Source organism: Myxine glutinosa, chromosome 11, assembly GCF_964187855.1.
Source record: "Myxine glutinosa chromosome 11, kmMyxGlut1.1, whole genome shotgun sequence".
Lineage (NCBI taxonomy): Eukaryota > Metazoa > Chordata > Myxini > Myxiniformes > Myxinidae > Myxine > Myxine glutinosa.
The window spans coordinates 98,451,147-98,473,955 of record NC_136271.1 but is presented as its reverse complement, the minus strand read 5'-3'; the positions used below and the strand labels follow the sequence as shown (position 1 = coordinate 98,473,955).

At 44.1% G+C, this 22,809-nt stretch overlaps 1 protein-coding gene and 1 long non-coding RNA gene across 2 annotated transcripts; one reads left to right on the top strand and one right to left on the bottom strand.

Annotated features, from left to right (window-relative positions):
* Positions 1-7,386: 7,386 nt before the first annotated feature.
* On the bottom strand, positions 7,387-18,330 carry TRMT5 (tRNA methyltransferase 5). The gene is made up of 4 exons (XM_068131435.2): positions 17,078-18,330; positions 14,223-14,347; positions 11,573-12,308; positions 7,387-7,958 (listed from the first exon to the last, which is right to left on the bottom strand). The coding sequence occupies exons 1-4, from the start codon at positions 17,658-17,660 to the stop codon at positions 7,720-7,722; spliced, it is 1,683 nt and encodes a 560-aa protein (XP_067987536.2). The 5' UTR covers positions 17,661-18,330; the 3' UTR covers positions 7,387-7,719.
* A 991-nt stretch (positions 18,331-19,321) lies between these two features.
* On the top strand, positions 19,322-20,483 carry LOC137436304 (uncharacterized). The gene is made up of 2 exons (XR_010986248.2): positions 19,322-19,885; positions 20,200-20,483. It is a non-coding gene; the product is annotated as an uncharacterized LOC137436304 (long non-coding RNA).
* The last annotated feature ends 2,326 nt before the right edge of the window (positions 20,484-22,809 follow it).

Sequence of the window (22,809 nt, the reverse complement as noted above, 5' to 3'; positions counted from 1 at the left end):
TTCCTCAGACTGGAAAGAAGGTGTCGACCAGGAATATTATACAGCATTGATGCTTGATGTACTTCGTCTGTTCGAAAAACTTCAGGAAGATTGTCAGAAATCAATGGCAACTGTCTGCGATATTGAAATTGCAAAAACAGCTACTCTTGCTTCTCTGTCCTTGATGGAGAATATGATCCATTTCCAGGTGGCAAAGAGGAAAAGCTGAAGAAGAACACTGAACAAGAAGTTGATGACTGTGAAAGAAGAATGGTTCACAATTTGCTTGTGACAATTAAGCGTTCTGCATCAAGTGTCAGCTCTGAATTTGTACTTGGTAAGAAAGAAGTTTTGACACAGACATGCCGAGGACCAGAACAACATGGTAAAGCGGTTAAAGTTGTTTCTCGAGGCACGAAGTACGAAACAGATGATTGACTCAGCACGAGATGCGGTGGAGGGACTTTTTTGGAAGACCTCTTGTCACAATTCTGTGATGAAATCATCAGACACTTCGCTTGTGGAAACCTTCCTGTACCATTTGATGTTGCAGATGGCACTGGTAAACAAGATCTCTGTGCCTGGAACTTTGTTTACCAACAATAGTACAAGCTTACCTGTCACTGACTCCTCACGGCAATGGTCCTCAACATGCAGTTTCATGTCACACTATCCTGAAGGGCCCAAACAGTCTAGCTACTCGAGAAGCCATCAACAGTCGGATGTACATCGCACTCAACAGTTCTGGGACGGCACACTTTGATCCACGACTGGCAGAGGTGAAATTTATACAGAAGAAAGAGCACCGTTAGTGTTCCGGACAACGAACTCCTCCACAACTGACAATTCGTAAAGAAATGATTTGCTGAAGACAGCACTTTGTAATAACTATTCTAATGATTTGTCTCTGTTTTGATTGTTCTCGGTTCTCAGTAACTCTGTAAGAAATATACATTTTTTCCAAATCATCACTTTTCTTGACCCTTGTCGCCCAGTGAAATTTGCTTTTTAAAAGCTCTGGTTCAATGCAATTTATCAAATAAGACAACTGTATGGGTGGATGTGTATGTCTCAAAATCAGAGAAAAATAAGGCCGGCCCAAACTCCACCAAATCATGCACACACATTGGTAGTACCCTGGATCAGGGCACAAAAAAAATATGGGCAATTTAAATATGGGCAATTCCTGGGCACAGAAAAAAATAAAAAGAGATGACTTACGATTTGTGCCTGAACACGTGCCACATTGCAAGTGGTTTACTCACCCCTGCTGCAGACAAGGGGATTATTTGAACACGATACAAAATACATTTTAACCACCTCCCCACACCTCCTTCCCATCTCCCCAGTCTGCTCTCAAAGGCAGCGGGTGTTTCTAGTAGAGTAAAAGAGGGGAAACTAGAACGGCACTCGGAAGAGAGCATACCTCCGCCAGGCTAAATAGTTTGTATTTTGTATCCACCGATAGGTCAGATCTGGATTCGGACCTGAGTCAAAATCTAATGGGTTTGTTCTTATCACTTATCCAACTCCTCCACCAAGTTTTGTCATTAGTCGTCCACAATTCTTTGAAATATCATGCTACATATCGTTTTTGGCCCTATCACTCAATGGTGAAGAATCATTTTTGAAAAAGGTCTCTGATCCAGATTCGAATCTTCACCAAAATTGAATCAATTCTTCCTTGTCAAACACCCAACCTGTCTACGACGGTTCATCTGAATCCGTCCTCAACTTTTTGAGATATTGTGCATATACAGGGTGAGCCAGAAATGGTCATTTTTGAAATTTGTGTGAAGGAAATAAAAAATTGTATTTCTAAATAAATTCATTCATGATACTGAAGTACATAACATGCATTTTTATTATTCTTATTTTTACTGATTTAGTTTAATTTTTTGGAGGCAAAACAATTGAGAAATGCACACGAAACCGTTACACAGTCCCAAAGTCACAGTGTGGTGTGCACTTTCGTCGTTCGGCATCGTAGCGCCTTACTTCTTTGAGAACGATAACGAAATGCCGTCACTTTTACTGCAGCTCGATATACCGATTATGGTTTCTAACTTCCTCTCCAGTGAATTAAACAGATTTGCAGAAGTGAGCACAATGACGTGGTTTCAGCAAGATGGTGAAACCTCCCACACCGCCAGAGTGTCCATGACTACTGGAAGGGCACTCTTTCCAAAGCATGTCATTTCCAGAAACGGCGATATTCCATGGCCAGCGAGGTCACCCAATTTGACTTCATGTGATTATTTATTGTGGTCGTATCTGAAGGACAAAGTGTATGTTAAACCGTCCACAAACTCTTCATGAACTTAAGGAAAACATCAGACGCGAAATCAATGATATTGACGTGGCCATGTTGCAGAACGTCATGAATAATTGGCGTCCAAGATTGGAGAAATGTGTCAGACGAAATGGTGTGCATCTCTAAGATGTTCTTTTCCACAAATAAATGGGATGTTATGTCCTTCACTTTCTTGTAAAAATTTGTTTTGAAATACGACTTTTTATTACCTCTACATAAGGTTTAAAACACCATATTTCTGGCTCACCATATATATATATACATACAGACTTGGCATTTAATATGGAATATTTTTTTGGTGGGGGTGAACTTACTTTTCAAGATGTCTTAGAACCTAAAGCTCATTGGAATTATGTTGAAATTATTCTCGATTTTGTTAATGTGACCTTTAAAAGAAACAAAAACCACATTTGACATTTCGAAACAAATAAATTGATCCTTGAAAGTGATGTAAACTGATATCGAACTCAATTCATGGACAGTACTGTGTTAAACTTCTGTACGTTTTCCAGAAGTATCTCTATTTTGCACATTAGCCAAATTTTTTTTTAACAAAAACAAAAGTTAAATTACGACTGAGATTACGGACAGTAAAATTACAGTTCAGTACTTCGTGTAACCCCCACGATCATTCAGGAGAGCACGTACACGTTGAGGCATGCTGTTCACGAGATTTGCCAAGGATTGGACAAGAATCGCTTGCCATGCAGTGACAATAGCCTGCTGCAATTCACGCACAGAGGTCGGCTGCTGGTCCAAGTTGTCGATTTGACGCGTTAATTCTGCCCACAAGTTCTCTATCGGATTCATATCCGGGGACATGGCAGGCCACTCCATATGCTCTACACCACGGTCAGCAAGAAAGTGTTGGATCATGCGAGCACGATGAGGCCGTGCATTGTCATCTTGGAAGACAAAGTTTCCTCGAAAGGCTGCACGAGCAAATGGAAGCAATGTTTCTTCCAGAATGGCCCTGTACTTGAACTGGTTCAGGTTTCCATTCAGAACAACCAGGTCAGTTTTGCCCCCTGCATGAAAAGCAGCCCCAACGGTCACCCCACCACCTCCAGCTTGGACTCTTGTCACTATACAATCTTTGTTGTAGGCCTCATGTACTTGTCTGCGCACTCGGACGTGGCCATCTTGACGATGGACCAGAAATCTAGACGTCACTGAAGATCACGTGATTCCAGTGTCCTGGCTGCCATTGACGGTGCTCTCTGGCCCACTGCAATCGGCGCTGGTGGTGTTGTCTGGTCAGGCGTGGCTCTCTAAGGGGACGCCTGGCACGATAGCCTGCTTGAACCAGTCGTTGGTTGACTAGCCTTCTGGATACAGGCACATTTGTCAGTTGCTGCCACCCAGCCCTAAGCCGATTAGCTGACTTGGTACGGCCATTGCGACCTAACCGGTGCAGCTGGCGATCATCCCTCCTTGTAGTTCTGCGGGGACGTCCTGGCCTCAGTATTGGAGTAGGGACACCCCTCTGAGCATTTCGTTTCAGGATCTTTGACACCTGACCTTGAGTGATGCCATACTGCAGAGCAATAGCACACTGTTTCATGCCGTAATTTCGTAAAGCCACCACTCCATGACAAACAGCATTGTTGAGTTGACGGACCATCTCCAGAGGAAGCGGCAATAACTTTTGGAGACGTGCAGCAGTTGTTTTCCACTAATACAGAACACAACAACCCTTGTATACCCAACTGTGAAGCCAATCATCAAATGCACCTGTCCGTACATTTTGCCACGCCACCTGTGATATAATCCTGTTGTGACTTGTTGCTGCGACAGACAATCAGCGACATGGTTCTTTTAACAAATAAATCACCGAAGTGTAAAAGAAACTCACCAGATTGATATACTGAGTTAAGAAAGTAAACCCAAGTCAAGAAAAAAAAATATTCCATATTAAATGCCAAGTCTGTATATATATATACTGAAACGCAAAAGAAACTTACCACCTTTGAAACCTTTAAATATCAACAATAACACTGCGTGTAGTAAATGTGTGAACTTATTTGTGGACAATAGTGTCCTCACTGTCAGACAAAATGGTCACGGATGGTCACTTGAACCTTCAATGGTCACTTCATAGCACAGCTGTTGAACAGCCGTTTTGACTGTCAGTGATTTAGCCAAGGGGTACGGGATGATTTTAATGAGCTGCACGTGATGTCTTGATATTGGCTTTAAAAGGGCCAGTGCAAAATGGGCATTTTGACCGAAAAATGTGACCATTTTGACAATTTTGACCAACTTCAAAAAGACCGAAAACACAAAAGAAACTTACCACTTGTTTGAAATGTTATAAAATTGTAACAGTTAAAAATAAAACAAACCAACAATTGCTAATTGAAACATTGGCATTTTATTGATGACATGTCAAGTTTTTGACCAAGATACACTATCTCATCAGTTTGTTCGACAGTACAGAACAGCACAGGGTGCAATGTCAGTCCCCTTTCAATAGCGTGTGTGGCCACCATTGTTTTGGATACAGGCAGTGCATCATCGGCGTATACTGCCTACCAGTCTTTGGATGGATTGCTGCTGGATTCTGTCCCACTCAGTCCTCAATGTCTGAAGCAGCTCTGCCCGTGTCCTGGCCCTGCCAACTACGCGTCTCCCAAGCTCATCCCACAGGTGCTCTATGGGATTCAGGTCAGGGGAGAGCGCAGGCCACTGCATGGTGTTGATGTTCTCGCCTTGGAGAAATGCAGTGGTAAAGCGAGCAGCATGGGGATGAGCGTTGTCATGCTGAAAGGTTCTCAGTTCTGGGTGGTCTAGCAGGAATGGCAGCAGATGAGGTCGCAGGATGTCATCCACATACCGCTGGGCGTTAAGATTCCCATCCACAACCACCAGTGGCGTCCTGTACCGGCCTGATATGGCAGCCCACACCATCACACTTGGGCCACCCCACCTGTTGGCTTGACGCACGCAACAATCGGCATATCGCTCGCCAGTTCTTCTCCAGACACGCTCACGCCCATCAGGACTGTCCACACAGAACCTTGACTCATCACTGAAAGCGACCTCATTCCACTGCAACAAGGTCCACCGCTGATGCTGCTGGCACCATCTCTGTCGGTTGCGGCGATGGGCAGCCGTCATCACAGGGCCTCTGTATGGTCTTCTGGCAGTCAGGCCATAGTCATACAGTCGTCTTCGTGCAGTATCATTGGAGATCCGTGGGTTTGCACGCCCCGGAGTTTCTGCCACAGTGCGGGATGCTGGACGGAATCGATCCCGCAGGTGACTTCGGACCATCTGCCTGTCCTGCCTTGCAGTGGTGACTCTTGGCCTCCCTGATCGAGGTCTGTCATCTGCAGAGTTGTGGAGGGTGTCTGTCCACCAGGGCCAATATCGTCTGGTGTGAACAGCCAAGGCGACGTGCCACCTCACGGTAGCTCAGTCCGCCTTGCAGCATGCCCAGGGCACGCTGCCGTTGATCCCTTGACAATCGTGTCATGTTGATTGAAATGCCCATTTTGCACTGGCCTTTTTAAAGCCAATATCAAGACATCACGTGCAGCTCATTAAAATCATCCCGTACCCCTTGGCTAATCACTGAGTCAAAACGGCTGTTCAACAGCTGTGCTATGAAGTGACCATTGAAGGTTCAAGTGACCATCCGTGATCGTTTTGTCTGACAGTGAGGACACTATTGTCCACAAATAAGTTCACACATTTACTACACGCAGTGTTATTGTTGATATTTAAAGGTTTCAAAGGTGGTAAGTTTCTTTTGCGTTTTCGGTCTTTTAAAGTTGGTCAAAATGGTCAAATTTTTCGGTCAAAATGCCCATTTTGCACTGGCCTTTTTAAAGCCAATATCAAGACATCACGTGCAGCTCATTAAAATCATCCCGTACCCCTTGGCTAATCACTGACAGTCAAAACGGCTGTTCAACAGCTGTGCTATGAAGTGACCATTGAAGGTTCAAGTGACCATCCGTGACCGTTTTGTCTGACAGTGAGGACACTATTGTCCACAAATAAGTTCACACATTTACTACACGCAGTGTTATTGTTGATATTTAAAGGTTTCAAACGTGGTAAGTTTCTTTTGCGTTTTCGGTCTTTTTGAAGTTGGTCAAAATGGTCAAATTTTTCGGTCAAAATGCCCATTTTGCACTGGCCTTTTTAAAGCCAATATCAAGACATCACATGCAGCTCATTAAAATCATCCCGTACCCCTTGGCTAATCACTGACAGTCAAAACGGCTGTTCAACAGCTGTGCTATGAAGTGACCATTGAAGGTTCAAGTGACCATTCGTGACCGTTTTGTCTGACAGTGAGGACACTATTGTCCACAAATAAGTTCACACATTTACTACACGCAGTGTTATTGTTGATATTTAAAGGTTTCAAAGGTGGTAAGTTTCTTTTGCGTTTCAGTATATATATATATATACATACAAATACACAAAGTTTTTTGCCCTCTCTCTCACTGGTGAAGAATCACTTTAAAATTCTCAGATCCAGATCTTCACCAAAATCTAATCATTTTTTCCTTGTCATATACCCAACGTCTCGGCCAAATTTAGTGTGAATCCATTCGCGACCAGACAAAGAAACAGACATGGGTGAAAACATAACCTCCATCCACCTTCGGAGGCAGAGGTAAATGTGTGACATTTTCCTTTTTTGTGCGAAGTGATAAAACTAAGCTATAAAAACGAATATTCAAACAATATAAAATGCACATGTTCCCTATATCAGCCGATTATTCCATAAAACTCAAAAGTTTACATCAATTGTACATATTGTAATGGTGGCATGTGGAGATCTTCCCTGGTATGTTAACACCTCTCGAAGTCATACGACAATCCTATGCACAATACATTCACAACAGATGTTCGACACCAGAAGAAATATGATGCACCCACAAGAACCGGATGCTATTGCTGTTTGGCAGTATTGAAAACGGTGAAACCATGGAGAAATTCTTCAATATTTGGCCGGAACACGCTGCTGGTGAGGACGGGCCTCCAGTTAGCACGGTGAACAAATCCAGCAGGTTTCCAGCCTCGCTTTCACGGCAGCACGGTCGTCAAATAGAAACAGATTCTCCACTCTTAGGTTTGTCGCAGTAACCGATTTTATGAAAAAGGCATTGATCGTGTTAATGCAATAATAGAAATCTCTCAGACCTGGAGAATCAATACATTAATTTGCATTGGAATAAGAGAATATGTACAAATCTTGAGCTCAAAAACACCTTGCCAAAAATGAGGAACAATGAGTCCATGAGGAAAAGAAAACTAAAAAAATAACAAAGAACATGGTCGACTTATCACCGTACATCAGACCACCAAAAACAGGAGCCTTGGCATTCCTACTGGAACGCAAACGTGGCCAATGTTGCTTTGAAGTTGATTCGAGACAGGTGTTCAACTCTCGAATCTACATTTCGTTACTTATCAAATCCATTACCTTCAGCGGATTCACATTCAAGTCGTGCCCTCTTTGGACACGGTTCATTTGCGCTCCGTCCTTCGCTCTCCATCTGTTCTCTTTTCACCTCTTCCTCCTTTGCCAACTTCAGTTCATCATTTTCTTCTTTTTCCACCACTGCTTCCCTCTTCTCTGCTTCTCCCAAGCCTTCAATTTTTGTTCGTTCCTTTTCTGGGGTCTCCATATTTTGCACAGCCCCTGTAATGCAGAAAAAAGACAAAACGTGCTTGTTTGGAATGATAATTACGATGATTCATGAAAGATTATTCAGAAGGTCAAGAAGCATTTCAGAGATGGAATCAAACCTGGATATATCGCTACTACATTGCAGAAATTTGGAATTTGGTCAGGGTGCCAGCAATAACTCGAAGCCTCTCCGCGAAAGACACCGAGTGATATTTAACGTCTACCAATGACTGCAATGCTGACAGATGGGTCCTCTGATTTAATGTCTTTCCAAATGACAGACGAATCGCCAACATTCACCCAATTACAGCTAAAATTTCCTGATCATTTCCTGAAAATGTGAATATGCGTCAAACAGCACCGCACACCCTTTCCGAAAGTGGACGAGTTGAGCTAACTTGTGCAGCCATCTCCGACAGTGGAGTGCAACAGCATAAAAAGTTTGAGATGTGGGTGCATGTCTACATATTATCAATGGTAAGAGCATCTGTTCCGAGTCTCGGAGGCCAGGGGTTCAAATGCCGTCTGAGTCACACCAAAGACTAACTAGAGCTTCCAGGGAAGCAGAACTCAACTGAACTGACTGGACAACTTTAAAGTCCTAAATTCTTGTGCTTTTCTTAAGAGCTGAAAAAAATATGCCGGCCTATGGCGGCCATTTTGTGACAGATCGCGTTGACATGCGATAGCAACTTACCTTGTGTGGTAAGTCTCACACACCAAGTTTGATCAAAATCCATAAATATTTTTGGACGTTAAAGTTTTAACGTCGTTTGAGCTGAAAACAATATGGCGGCCATTTTGTGACGATCGGGTTGGAATGCAATAGCAACCTACCTTGTGTGGTAAGGGTTAAACATTCTAAGTTTGATCAAAATCTGTTAATATTTGTGGGCGCTAGTGTTAACGTCGTTTTCATGACCAAAAAAAAAATGGTCGCCTAAGTCCGCCATTTTTCAACGGATCGGGCTGAAATGTAATACCAACCTGGTCTTTGGGGTCAGGATGCTGCACTTCAAGTTTGATCAGAATCGGTTGATATTTGTGGACGCTGGAGTGTTAACGTCGAAAAGTTAACGGACGACAGATGACGACGACGGAGGGTTCAGCATGTGATGAACTCAACTGGACAGTAGTCCAGTTGAGTTAAAAATGGTGAGTGTTACTTCCTTGCTTGACATTCAGCATTTAAAACGATAAGAGCACAGACAATCCACATAGGTTGGCATCCATGGTGAGGAGGAAATTCATCCTTTGGAAATACCCTGCTGTGTGGTGAAAAAGGCGGAGCCAATTTTGCAACGTCGCTAATACCCAAAGTGCACTGGGAAGTGACAACACTTCCCCCAAACTTAGTGGTCGTGATTATCTCATCGAACAGCCTTGTGCTGTGTCATGTGTATGTATATGTGCATGTGCATATGTGTATGTGCATATGTGTATGTGCATATGTGTGTATGTATATGTGTATGTGTGTATGTATATGTATATGTGCATGTATGTGTGTGTATGTATATGTGTATGTGTATGTGCGTATGTATATGTGTATGTGCATATATGTATGTATATGTATGTGTATGTGCATGTGCATATGTGTGTATGTATATGTGTATGTGTATATGTGTGTATGTATATGTGCATGTGTGTATGTATATGTATATGTGCATATGTATGTATGTGTATGTGTATGTGCATATGTGTATGTATGTGTATGTGTATGTGTATGTGTATGTATGTATATGTGTGTGTGTATGTGCATATGTGTGTATGTATATGTGTATGTGCATATGTGTGTATGTGTGTATGTATATGTATGTGCATGTGTATGTGCATATGTGTGTATGTATGTGCATGTGCATATGTGTGTATGTACAGTCACGTGAAAAAGTAAGTACACCCCATGTAAAGTTTTGACTTTTTCAACATATTTCAACATACAGCTATTTGATCTTCATTTCAACAATATTGATAGATAAAGGTGATATAATATAACAAATATCATGAAACATTCACATTTTGTAGTCCATTGTATAATTTAAATAAACATAAATGCAAATTTCGCATCTGGAAAAAGTAAGTACACCATTGGCTCTAATAGGTGGTATTGCCCCCTTTGGCAGAAACAACCTCAAGTAGGCGTTTCTTATAACTGTCTAACAGTCTCTGACATCGACTGGGAGAAATTTTTGCCCACTCCTCCATGCAGAATTCTTTCAGCTGTGCGATGTTTGAGGGGTTTCTTGCATGCACAGCTCGTTTCAAATCCCCCCACAACATCTCGATGGGATTTAGATCCGGGCTTTGACTTGGCCATTCCAGAACCCTCCATTTCTTTCTCTTCAGCCATTCCTTGGTGGATTTACTGGTATGTTTAGGGTCATTGTCATGTTGCAAGGTCCACCTTCGCTTGAGCTTCAACTTTCCGACAGAGGGCCTCACATTATCCTCAAGCACCCACCCTCTGGTACAATGAAGAATTCATCGTGGATTCTGTGATGGTGAGCTTCCCAGGCCCTGATGCAGCAAAGCTGCCCCAAACCATAATATTTCCACCACCATGCTTTACAGTTGGTATCAGGTTCTTGAGGTCAAATGCTGTCTTTGGTTTTCACCAAACATGTCTTCTGGTACTGTGGCCAAATAGCTCTACCTTTGACTCATCTGTCCAGATCACATTGTTCTAGAAGTGCTGGTCTTTGCCTGGGTATTCATTGGCAAACTTTAGTCTTGCCCTGATGTTCTTTCTGGACAGCAAAGGTTTCCTCCTGGCACACCTCCCATGTCGATCAAATTTGTGCAGCCTCTTTCTAATGGTAGACTCGTGCACTTTGACATCAACAGTGGCAAGAGCTACCTGTAGGTCCCGTGATGACATTCTGGGGTTCTTCGAGACTTCTTTCAGCATCTTGCGGTCTGCTCTCGGGCTGAACTTGCTGGGGCGGCCTGGCCTGAACAAGTTGGCAGTTGTTTGGAATCTTCTCCACTTGTCGATGATCTTCCGGACAGTCGAATGATTGATTTCAAATTGTTTGGAGATCTTTTTGAATCCCTTCCCAGACTCGTAGGCATCTATAACCTTATTTCTGAAGGCCTCAGAGAGCTCTTTTGATCTAGGCATGGTGACGCCGCACACTTCAACAACAAAGAGCAAACCAAACTAAATATCTGAGGTTTAAATAAGACAGGTTCCTCCAAGATCCTCTCTAACGATGTTCTAATCATTTGCACCTGAGCTGGTGCACCTGATTCTAATTTTAGGTATTTGAAGTACTGATAAATGTAGGGGTGTACTTACTTTTTCCACATGCGAAATTTGCATTTATGTTTATTTAAATTATACAATGGACTACAAAATGTAAATGTTTCATGATATTTGTTATATTATATCACCTTTATCTATCAATATTGTTGAAATGAAGATCAAATAGCTGTATGTTGAAATATGTTGAAAAAGTCAAAACTTTACAAGGGGTGTACTTAATTTTTCACATGACTGTATTTGTGTATGTGTATGTGTATGTGTGTGTGTCTGTGTGTGTGTCTGTGTGTGTCACAGTTACACTATGAGCTAGCTGCACTATGACATCCCATTTAAAAAAAAAAGTATTCCCACCAGCAGTACTCACAGCTTTTGTGCTCCATCAGGAGCTCCCTGGGAAGCAGCAGGCTGATGCACACCATCTCCTTTGCTGGAGCAACATTTCTCACTATTCGCACCTCTCCCCCACACCACGTCTCTCCCAAGCCAAGGGCCTGGCCAACCTGCATTCTAACATCAACCACATCATCTGCCTTTGAAAAGGCATAGCAATGCACAGTGATGATTACATTTTCTGCTTCTTCACATTCCTCGACACCTCTCGAATCTTCCTCTCCGAGTTTTGAGAGGCCAGGCCGATATAAAAGTCCTCGAAAACACGGCAAGTAGTCAATGGCCGATCCAGGCAGATTCATAATTACATGACACGTCACACACCTCTTCTCCTCCACAAAGTCCTCCAACTTTTCTTTTTCCTTCCGTGCTGTGATCATGTCAATCAAATCTTGCCGCAGAGGACCGCGTATAAACTCGGCAGCGTCCATATTGAAGGACTTGAAGGTGCGAGGGCTGTCCGCACGCAGGTGGTTTCGGCACGCATTGTTCTGCAGCCAACGGTAAGCTTCTGGATTGAGATCATTTGCGAGGACGCGGCAGCCGGCACGAGCAGCTGGGATAGAAAAAGGTCCAATTCCGGCAAATATGTCATAAATGGTATCACCGAAACAAAAGCGTGAGAGAAGACGTTCCCGCTCCGTGCACAAGCGAGTGTTCCAGTAAACCGTAGCGAAGTCAAATTCAAAAGAGATTCCATTTTCCTTCACCTGTGTTCCACGAGGCCACAGGAAGCAAGGTTAAAGAGATTAGATCAGAGCTGAAGACCTCATAAAGGGGCCGCATATTTATTAGATACACATGAAGACAAGGTGGGAGATCAGGGTTTGAATCCAGAAAAGAAAAATTACATTATACTAGTGAGGTACCCATGCTACGCACGGGTGGGAGGCCAGAAGCAAACAGACAACGCAGAAATGGCGAATGCTAAAGCATGAAACCAATAAATTCCACATTCCTGTAGCACCCTCAGTCGCACGTCAGACATGGACAGCAAGTTCGTGAAGGACTTCCATGAAAAACGTACCTGTTGGCAAACAAACAGGTACGTTTGTTTCATACCCAGTCAATGGCGAATCTGCATTTGGCGACCTGCGAATTTCACGCTTAGAACGTAAACAGTCACTGCATTCCGTCATTCACTTGAACTCGATATCTCTTTTTTCATTCCAAACAGCATAACTCCAATCACAAATGAAATAACATTAATATAAAAAAATTAACTTTTAACAACATTCGTGACATAAACAAATATTTAAATCCTGATGTGAAGTTCCGTACGGTTGGGTGAACACAATTACGAATTCAAAATCGTAATTGTATTCACTCAATTCCAATCATCAATAGATACTTTAACAAAACGATTAACACGATTAACGTTTAACGATTTAACATTACGATTGAATGACGGTTGTATTTGGATATTATCAAACCCGCACATTGTCCACTTCCGCATTTGCGGCAGGTTCATAATTGTCATCAAAATCTAAACAGTATTTGTAGAATTTCAATAAAAGCCACGTCACTGTTCATATCGGTAAATATTATTCCATCGTGTTTGGAAAAAACTGGAAAACTTTGGAAAAACAATATAGCCTATTTTACTCCAGGGGGTCCCAGGAATACCCACCCAAAATATCGTTGCGATCGGTTGAGCCGTTTTTGCGATACCTTCGAACGGACAGACAGACATTTGGTGAATTATAGTAAGATGCTGTATTGAAAAATCAGATGAGAACAATTAACTTATAATTATACTTCCTCTTCCATTTCATCGCAAAATATGACATTGTGAAATTTATGGAAAACAAAGACGAATCTGTGGTTAGGTTTCAACGGTTGTTTATCTAAGAGCATCATGTTGATACATCTTGGTTATTTAGTTTCACTTATACAAGTATCCACATCCTTCTGGATGTGATATATTATAACTAGAATAAATAAATATATTATAGAGAGAAAGAGGGAGTTGCTCGTGTAAACATCCAACGATTCCATGGCACTGTAGTAAGTTCAAGGAATCATTGTTAATAACAAAAAAAAAATAAACAGGTGCTGATTTGATTAAGATTTTAATTGATTTATTGATTTAATTATTTAATATATTATTGTTTTAATAATAATTAATAACAAGTAATTAATAATAATAATTAATTAATAAGTAATAATTAATTAATAATGAATAAATAAATAATAAATAAATAATTAATATTAATTAATAATTAATTAAATTAATAATAATGAATTACTAATTATTATTTTTAATTATTTATTGATTTTAATTATTAATTAATTAACGAATTTGATTTAAGTGGGGGGTGTACAGGAATGCGGCCTGCAGGTACGCACACTCACCTCGAAGCTATCCAGCCTGGGTTGGAATCTCGGCCGAGCTATAAACTGTCATCCCAATGTTCCACAGGCCGGGCGATTCATCAATTTGTGCCGTCCCTCCGATGGACGTTAAAACGGGCTGCCAGATTTAGTTTGGTGGACGTTAAAGATCCCACAACCCTGGTTGGATCATAGGGATGAAAGATTCGTCCGAACGTGCAGATCCTGCCCGGAAACGGCCCTGAAAAGATACACACATCCAAGTAGTTTGTCGAGACTGCAGCTCTTACCGTGGTAACAGTGTCGTTCTCACCAGCAATCAGCTCCATGGAGAAGTTCCGGAAGGTATTGTTTATGGTGTGCGTCTTATTCACCACCGTCCTAATTCCGTGATTTTTATCCATGATAACCTGACCTGGTACAAAGAGAGAAGGACAAATATTAAACCAGTGGGGAGTGGGAACAGGGTAAGAAAATAATGGAACAAGTGCAAGAATATTGGATGCAGGAGCAGAACATCACATTCATTAAACGGGGAAGAGGGACAGTGTGACAGGGACATCATCAGTGTGTGTGTGTGTGTGTGTCTGAGTGAGTGTGTCTGTCTGAGTGAGTGTGTCTGAGTGAATGTGTGTGTCTGAGTGAGTGTGTCTGTCTGAGTGAATGTGTGTGTGTGTGAGTGTGTGGTGTGTCCGAGCGAGTGAGTGGTGTATCTGAGCGAGTGAGTGGTGTGTCCGAGCGAGTGAGTGGTGTGTCCGAGCGAGTGAGTGGTGTGTCCGAGCGAGTGAGTGGTGTGTCCGAGCGAGTGAGTGGTGTGTCCGAGCGAGTGAGTGGTGTGTCCGAGCGAGTGAGTGGTGTGTCCGAGCGAGTGAGTGGTGTGGCTGAGCGAGTGAGTGGTGTGTCTGAGCGAGTGAGTGGTGTGGCTGAGCGAGTGAGTGGTGTGGCTGAGCGAGTGAGTGGTGTGGCTGAGCGAGTGAGTGGTGTGGCTGAGCGAGTGAGTGGTGTGTCTGAGCGAGTGAGTGGTGTGGCTGAGCGAGTGAATGTGTGTGTCTGAGTGAGTGTGTCTGTCTGTCTGAGTGAATGTGTGTGTGTGTGTGTGTGGTGTGTCCGAGCGAGTGAGTGGTGTATCTGAGCGAGTGTGTGGTGTGTCCGAGCGAGTGAGTGGTGTGGCTGAGCGAGTGAGTGGTGTGTCTGAGCGAGTGAGTGGTGTGTCTGAGCGAGTGAGTGGTGTGTCTGAGCGAGTGAGTGATGTGTGTGTCTGAGCGAGTGAGTTATGTGTGTGTCTGAGCGAGTATGTGGTGTATGTAAGTACGAGTACATGTGTGTAAGTGAGTGAGTGTGTCTGAGTGAGTGGTGTGTGTGTGTCTGAGTGAGTGGTGTGTGTGTCTGAGCGAGTATGTGGTGTATGTAAGTACGAGTACATGTGTGTAAGTGAGTGAGTGTGTCTGAGTGGGTGGTGTGTGTGTGTCTGAGTGGGTGGTGTGTGTGTCTGAGCGAGTATGTGGTGTATGTAAGTACGAGTACATGTGTGTGAGTGAGTGTGTCTGAGTGAGTGGTGTGTGTGTGTCTGAGTGAGTGATGTGTGTGTCTGAGCGAGTATGTGGTGTATGTAAGTACGAGTACATGTGTGTAAGTGAGTGAGTGTGTCTGAGTGAGTGGTGTGTGTGTGTGTCTGAGTGAGTGATGTGTGTGTCTGAGCGAGTGAATGGTGTGTCTGAGCGAGTGAATGGTGTGTCTGAGCGAGTGAATGGTGTGTCTGAGCGAGTGAGTGGTGTGTCCGAGCGAGTGAGTGGTGTGTCCGAGCGAGTGAGTGGTGTGTCCGAGCGAGTGAGTGGTGTGTCCGAGCGAGTGAGTGGTGTGTCCGAGCGAGTGAGTGGTGTGTCCGAGCGAGTGAGTGGTGTGTCCGAGCGAGTGAGTGGTGTGTCCGAGCGAGTGAGTGGTGTGGCTGAGCGAGTGAGTGGTGTGTCTGAGCGAGTGAGTGGTGTGGCTGAGCGAGTGAGTGGTGTGGCTGAGCGAGTGAGTGGTGTGGCTGAGCGAGTGAGTGGTGTGGCTGAGCGAGTGAGTGGTGTGTCTGAGCGAGTGAGTGGTGTGGCTGAGCGAGTGAATGTGTGTGTCTGAGTGAGTGTGTCTGTCTGTCTGAGTGAATGTGTGTGTGTGTGTGTGTGGTGTGTCCGAGCGAGTGAGTGGTGTATCTGAGCGAGTGTGTGGTGTGTCCGAGCGAGTGAGTGGTGTGGCTGAGCGAGTGAGTGGTGTGTCTGAGCGAGTGAGTGGTGTGTCTGAGCGAGTGAGTGGTGTGTCTGAGCGAGTGAGTGATGTGTGTGTCTGAGCGAGTGAGTGATGTGTGTGTCTGAGCGAGTATGTGGTGTATGTAAGTACGAGTACATGTGTGTAAGTGAGTGAGTGTGTCTGAGTGAGTGGTGTGTGTGTGTGTCTGAGTGAGTGGTGTGTGTGTCTGAGCGAGTATGTGGTGTATGTAAGTACGAGTACATGTGTGTAAGTGAGTGAGTGTGTCTGAGTGGGTGGTGTGTGTGTCTGAGCGAGTATGTGGTGTATGTAAGTACGAGTACATGTGTGTGAGTGAGTGGTGTGTGTGTGTCTGAGTGAGTGATGTGTGTGTCTGAGCGAGTATGTGGTGTATGTAAGTACGAGTACATGTGTGTAAGTGAGTGAGTGTGTCTGAGTGAGTGGTGTGTGTGTGTGTGTCTGAGTGAGTGATGTGTGTGTCTGAGCGAGTGAATGGTGTGTCTGAGCGAGTGAATGGTGTGTCTGAGCGAGTGAATGGTGTGTCTGAGCGAGTGAATGGTGTGTCTGAGCGAGTGAATGGTGTGTCTAAGCGAGTGAATGGTGTGTCTGAGCGAGTGAATGGTGTGTCTGAGCGAGTGAATGGTGTGTCTGAGCGAGTGAATGGTGTGTCTGAGCGAGTGAATGGTGTGTCTGAGCGAGTGAATGGTGTGTCTGAGCGAGTGAATGGTGTGTATTATTTTCAGACACGAGATGCAAGTTTTTGTCCCTTTCTGATGTGATATTTAGATTTGATATTTCAAATCTGTTTTCAAATTTGTTTTCTGATTTGATATTTCTTCCCTTTGCATGAAATGTGTAAAAGTTTCAGATAAATCACTCGCAGATGGACATTTAAACACACCAATGAGGTACTTGTACTCCAGCTGGTGTTCCCGAAGGTTCATGTGAGCTATGTGCCCCATGCGGCTGAACCCCGATGGGACATCCTGGCCCTCAGGTAGCACAGCACGCAGCACCTCGTCCACGTGGAAGTTAACGTAGTCGAGGTGAACCCAGTGAGGGACCAACCTGAGGTCCGTCTCTCGGGTTTGCGCCAAAACCTGTCCGAGCATTCCGGCTTCCAGTCTATCGGTCACAGTCACCTGCTTTGGGTCCAAGAGGATCAATTTGTGTTCATTTATCGACGAGCTTTCACTTCTGGATCCATCAGTATCACTATCAGGCGTCACCTTCACCTCCTCCCTTTTCTCCTCCCGCGGAGCCTCCATAACGCAGTTCAACTCTCGCTTGCTGAGCCGTAGTTTGCGAAGACGACGGCCGAGTTCGTACGCACATTTGGTGGGGACTCGCAGAGCGGGGACACAGACGCTACGTGCGAAAAGAGCGCGGTTGAGCTGGGTCATGCCCCGCACGACACTCGAGGGACCAAGATTATCCTTGGGATCTTTGGAGGAATCCTCCTGAAGGGAGCCGGCCATGATCATGTCCTGAACCGCCTGTTTTGACGCCACACCTGCGACTCCCTGAGGTCGAAAGACCCAGAGGCTCCGCCGTGCGACTATTCTGAACGCCACGATGAAAACACTTCCCGTCACGTGTGTCTGGCGAAGCACGAATTGGAATTCTGTTGTCAGAATAAAATAATAATAATAAAAAAATAACAATAATAATAATGAGAAGAAGAAGAGTATTAATAAAAATGAGAAGACGAAAAGAAATACGAAGAAGAAGAAACCCTAACGCAACCACCTTCAATGCATGACACAAAACGGAAAATGAGAAGAAGCCTAAGCAAATTGCGAAGCAGAAGAAACCCTAACACCACAACCACCTTCAATGGAGCTTCAATGTATGACAGAACGGAAAATGAGGTTATACCTTTACTGATTCGAATGTCATTTTCTGGACACAAATGCGCACATGTATTACAACATTTACTTCAGTATCATACTCCATAATCACAAAAAAACAAAACCGTTAAATAAAAGGAGAAAAGGGAAGGAAACAACTGAGCTTTAACTTTTAAGTATCGTGCTGCACACCACACCACAAGCGATTCGCGCGGTATTTTCTGAATGAGCAGGAAATAACAAGAATGATCGCGCTGTGGTCACAACCTGCGCCATCATTCCCCCTGACCCCGCCCTCATTCCCCCTGACCCCGCCCTCATTCCCCCTGACCCCGCCCTCACCTCACCTGCGGGAGCGGTACAAAAAAAGGTAGCATAGCAGGTGTTTGTCGCATATAAAAGTAGCCAAAAATACATGTAAACATCAGAAATTACATTTTGGACAAAAATAATGCCAATTACGTCATTACGTGTTGGTATTTAATGTACATTTATGGTTGACACAACTCTTTTCTGAAAAATTGACAACTTCACTTTCAGCCGCACGATTTCTCCATGTGAGATAGCTCTGGTATTTTCTCCTCACAACTCTTAAATCGACTCCAGCATGTTAAGTATACTGTATACTCGATATACTGTTGAAATTTTAGCAGTAAAATCGCTTTCCTCTCCTATTTCCGAAAATGTAACGTTGAAGATTTATGTTTGAAGCGGTGTATAAATGCAATACAGTACCACATCGTACAATGTTCCTCAATTTATTTTACGTCGTTTTTATTATGTGAGATATGAATGAAAAAAAACTGACTATTTTAGAGGTAAACAAAATAGTCATTGGTTTCTACTGGAAACACCTTCCACCCCTGTAACGCTCCATGACGTTTGGCCATACTTTACATTCCCTCTATATATTATATGGAGTCCCAACATGGCGGCTCTGGAAAATTCTGGTCACATGGTCCGTGTATGCCATTTTGTTTCCATTCACCTCAAATCGACTGGTTCCATTCTGTGAGAAAATCATGAATATGACATGATTGAACGGTTTTTTGGCAGCACAATATGATAAAAACATCAACATGGGAGAAAGTCCTTTTTATTGATGGCTAAATACAATTTAAATTCAGTTTTATCTCCATTTCATTGTTATTCTTTTTCTCCTTATAATTATTTATTTAATCTTCACTCATTTACTTCACACAAAGTAAATAAAATTTATTTTGAGGACATAGATTGAGATATTGTAATAAGTTAATTAGTTTTATTGTGCTATTTGAAGTTTTTATCCGGAAGGGCGGAGCTTAGCGAGCGCGTCATGCCGGCAATGGAGACGTCTGCTCTGATTATTGCTCCTGCTGAATGACCTTGGCTTTCACTTACAATAAACCTTTGTTGATGGACTTCAAGGAGTGATACTGGATTCTGGGGACATTACATAATTGGTGACGAGGAAAACTACATTCTTGAGTATTGGCTTGATCTTTCCTTGTCCCTTGAAGGCGCTGGTTGTGTCACATCCAGTTTACGCGTGGAGACACGAGTGCTGGGCAGGGCTGCTGGGTGTAGCTCTCTGCAGGATCAGTGATGCCACGTCATGCCGTACGAATATGTGGGTGAATGTAGAAAATTCCTGGGGAATAAAAACGAGGCTTGACAAAGGAGTATGTGTCAGCATCCCCTGGAGGCCCTGCATGACCGCACAAAGTTGGCTGACAGTTTGTGGCATCGGGAAAGGTGTCATCGGACGCCGAGAAGAATTCTCCTGGGAGACGATTGAAGTGTTGCATCATACATCAGCTCTGCAGTGGAGCATCCAAGGTCATCTTTTGAAGCAGCTCATGTACCAAGCAGGACCAAAGGTATGACGGTGCGTGGAGTTGTCTTGACCTTTCAGGGAAGACTAGAGTTCGCGGTGTCAGGAGTGGGATCCAGTATCCATCACAATATGGCTCTCATTGACAACGCAAAATTAGTAAAATGGCACAAACATACTGCAGATTACATTTCAATCTCCAACTTATTTCCTGAAATTCCAAGTAGTGTCCATTTGTTTTATACAGTGCACCCCCCAACCTCACCCTTCCACAGATCTCCCGATGTCCCTGTTCTCTGCTGTTGTTGTGCTTCCCTCTAACTTCCCCTCTTGTCTCCCGTTCCCTTTATTATATTGTAGCGACCCATGGGTCCCCCAAGCAAGACCGGCATCAGAATCTCCTTGCTCCAGCCGGTGACGTCACCGGCGGGGATCCCCGGCGCCAGAGTGGCTGGGCACGTGACCACCAAAGCATGCCGGTATAATGAGCTACACCTGTGGATCACGTGACCACCGAAGCACGCCTCGCTTGAGAGGCGTGGCTTTCGGTTTCGGTTTTGCTTTATAAGGCAGCCCGATAAACGGGCTTTTTAGTGGGACAGTGTTCCCGAGTTGGTTTTACGAATAAATATCTTCTCGGACGAGTTTGTGCCTTGCCATCCTTTTGTCCGTATCATGCTGGAGCCCGGACTCCTTCAATATGTTTTATGTGTCAGTTTATGTTTTTGTGTTTAATGTGTTAGCTCTTACACGAGCCTCGACTCTGTGTAAAAGTTTAAAAAAAATAAAAGATGGGTCCCACAAGATGAGGTTCCACACTTTTGGTTTAAGGTACTACACTTACCGTTGAGCTGTCTATCCTGGATTTATTCCCACCCAACTATAAGCAGTCTGAATGGTGGCTCACAAGTAGGGCGGTACATCACAAAGGGCACCGTTCCTCGGATGGACATAAAGCCGGGCGTTTCCTCTACAAACATTAATTGGAGGATGTTGAAGATCCTACAGTGTGTCTCACGAAGAGTAGGCAAGTTATCACCGATAAGAAGTTCAAATGATTGCCCTGACTACCACTAGGAAGGAAAAGGCAAACCATCCGGGTTTAATCTTGCTAGGAGACTGCTACAGAAACACTGGATTTGCCTACAGTAAAGCACCAGAGAGAGAGAGAGAGAGAGAGAGAGAGACAACAACAACAACAACATGCATTTTAAGGCCATTTTCCCTGCTAGAGCGGGGGTTAGCCTTGCGGTCCCCATGACAATCTTCTCCATTTTGCCCTATTTTCTGCATCTCCCCTTGTTAACCCCCTTGCCCGCATTTCTTCTTCCACCATCTTTAGCCAAGTCTTTCTCGGTCTTCCCCGTCCTCTACTTCCTTCTACATTAATTTCCATCACTCTTCTCAACCAGTCACTTTCATCCTTCCTCAACACATGACCAAACCATCTCAACCTGTTCCTCTTCACAGCATCAATCACAGGCAATATTCCCATCATCTTTCGCAATTCATCATTTGTCTTCCTCTCTCTCAACGATACTCCGCACATCCATCGAACCATTCGCATTTCCACCCTTTCCAGCCTTCGTTACTGCTCTACGTTCATTACCCATGTCTCGCTCCCATAAATCATAACACTTCTCACACATGCAGCATACACCTTTCCCTTCAGCTTCAGCGACACTCTCCTCATCAGCACGCCACTCAGTTCCCGAAACTTCTTCCATGCACATCTCACTCGAGCAACCGTTGCCGAGTCTGATCCACCTTCTCCATTCAGCATGTCTCCGAGGTAGCAAAATGTTTTCACACCTTCCAGCTTCACGCCGTCTCCAAGATCCAACTCAACATTTCCTCCATCTGCAGCTCCCTCTGTGCACACCTTACATTTGAATGTAGCTGCCACACTGGTAAATGACCCTCTCAGACCACTACATTTTTGATGAACCCACTCAGCGCACATTGTACATTGAATGGAGTTCACTCCGACACCCTTCCTGCACACAGCACACGGCCACTTCCCAGTTCTTTCCACCTCACCACATGCTTTACCACTTGCCATCACCTTCGTCTTTCCGATATTCACCTTCAGACCTTTTGTCTCCATACATTCCTTCCACTTGTTCATCTTTTCCTTCAGTCCATCCATACTTTCCGCAATCAACACCAGATCATCTGCATACAACAACTCCCACGGTAAACCCTCCTTTACGTTCTGAGCCAGCACTTCCATCACAGCTACAAATAGTAGTGGACTTAGTACCGACCCCTGATGCACTCCCACCTTCACCTCAAACTCACCACTGTTCCCATCCTTCGTCCTTACAGCTGTGCGCGCTCTTTTGTACATTGCCATCACTACTCTGATCAACCATTCCTCCACTCCTAACTTCCTCAATGCCCATGTCAATACTTTGCGTGGAACCCTATCGAATGCTTTCTCCAGATCAACAAACCCAAAACACAACTTCTTGCTCTTCTCCATGTACTTCTCCTGCAACTGCCTCACAATGAAAAGCGCATCTGTTGTTCCTCTTCCTGGCATAAATCCAAACTGCATTTCGTCGATCTTCACTTTCTTCCTTATCCTCCTCTCCAACACCCTTTCCAATACCTTCATTCCATGCTCCAATAACTTTATCGCTCGGTATGAGCCACACTCCAGAGGGTCACCTTTCCCCTTGTATAGAGGGACGAGGGTACTCAGTTCCCAGTCCACTGGAATGCGGCCTTCTTTCACCACCAGATTACAGATCTCTGTCATTCTCTTCCTAACAACTTCCTAACAACAACAGACCCCAACTTCCTGCTGCCTTCAACATATCTCCCACAACTCCCGTCGGCCCTCCCGCCTTTCCACTCTTCATTGCTTTTTTCGCTTCCTCAACTTCCTTCTCAGTTATCGTCTCTGCCGGTCCTAGACATATCAAAGAGAGAGAGAGAGACATATCAATAAAAGGAACAACAAAG

Bases quoted from the DNA above. Each gene is read 5' to 3' on its own strand.
- TRMT5 (XM_068131435.2), bottom strand. From the start codon at position 17,660: ATGATCATGGCCGGCTCCCTTCAGGAGGATTCCTCCAAAGATCCCAAG. The intron at 14,348-17,077 runs GTGTGTTTAAAT...TCTTTGTACCAG, and splicing joins GGAGTACAAGTACCTCATTG to GTCAGGTTATCATGGATAAA. The intron at 12,309-14,222 runs GTAAGAGCTGCA...CGTGGAACACAG, and splicing joins AGAACGACACTGTTACCACG to GTGAAGGAAAATGGAATCTC.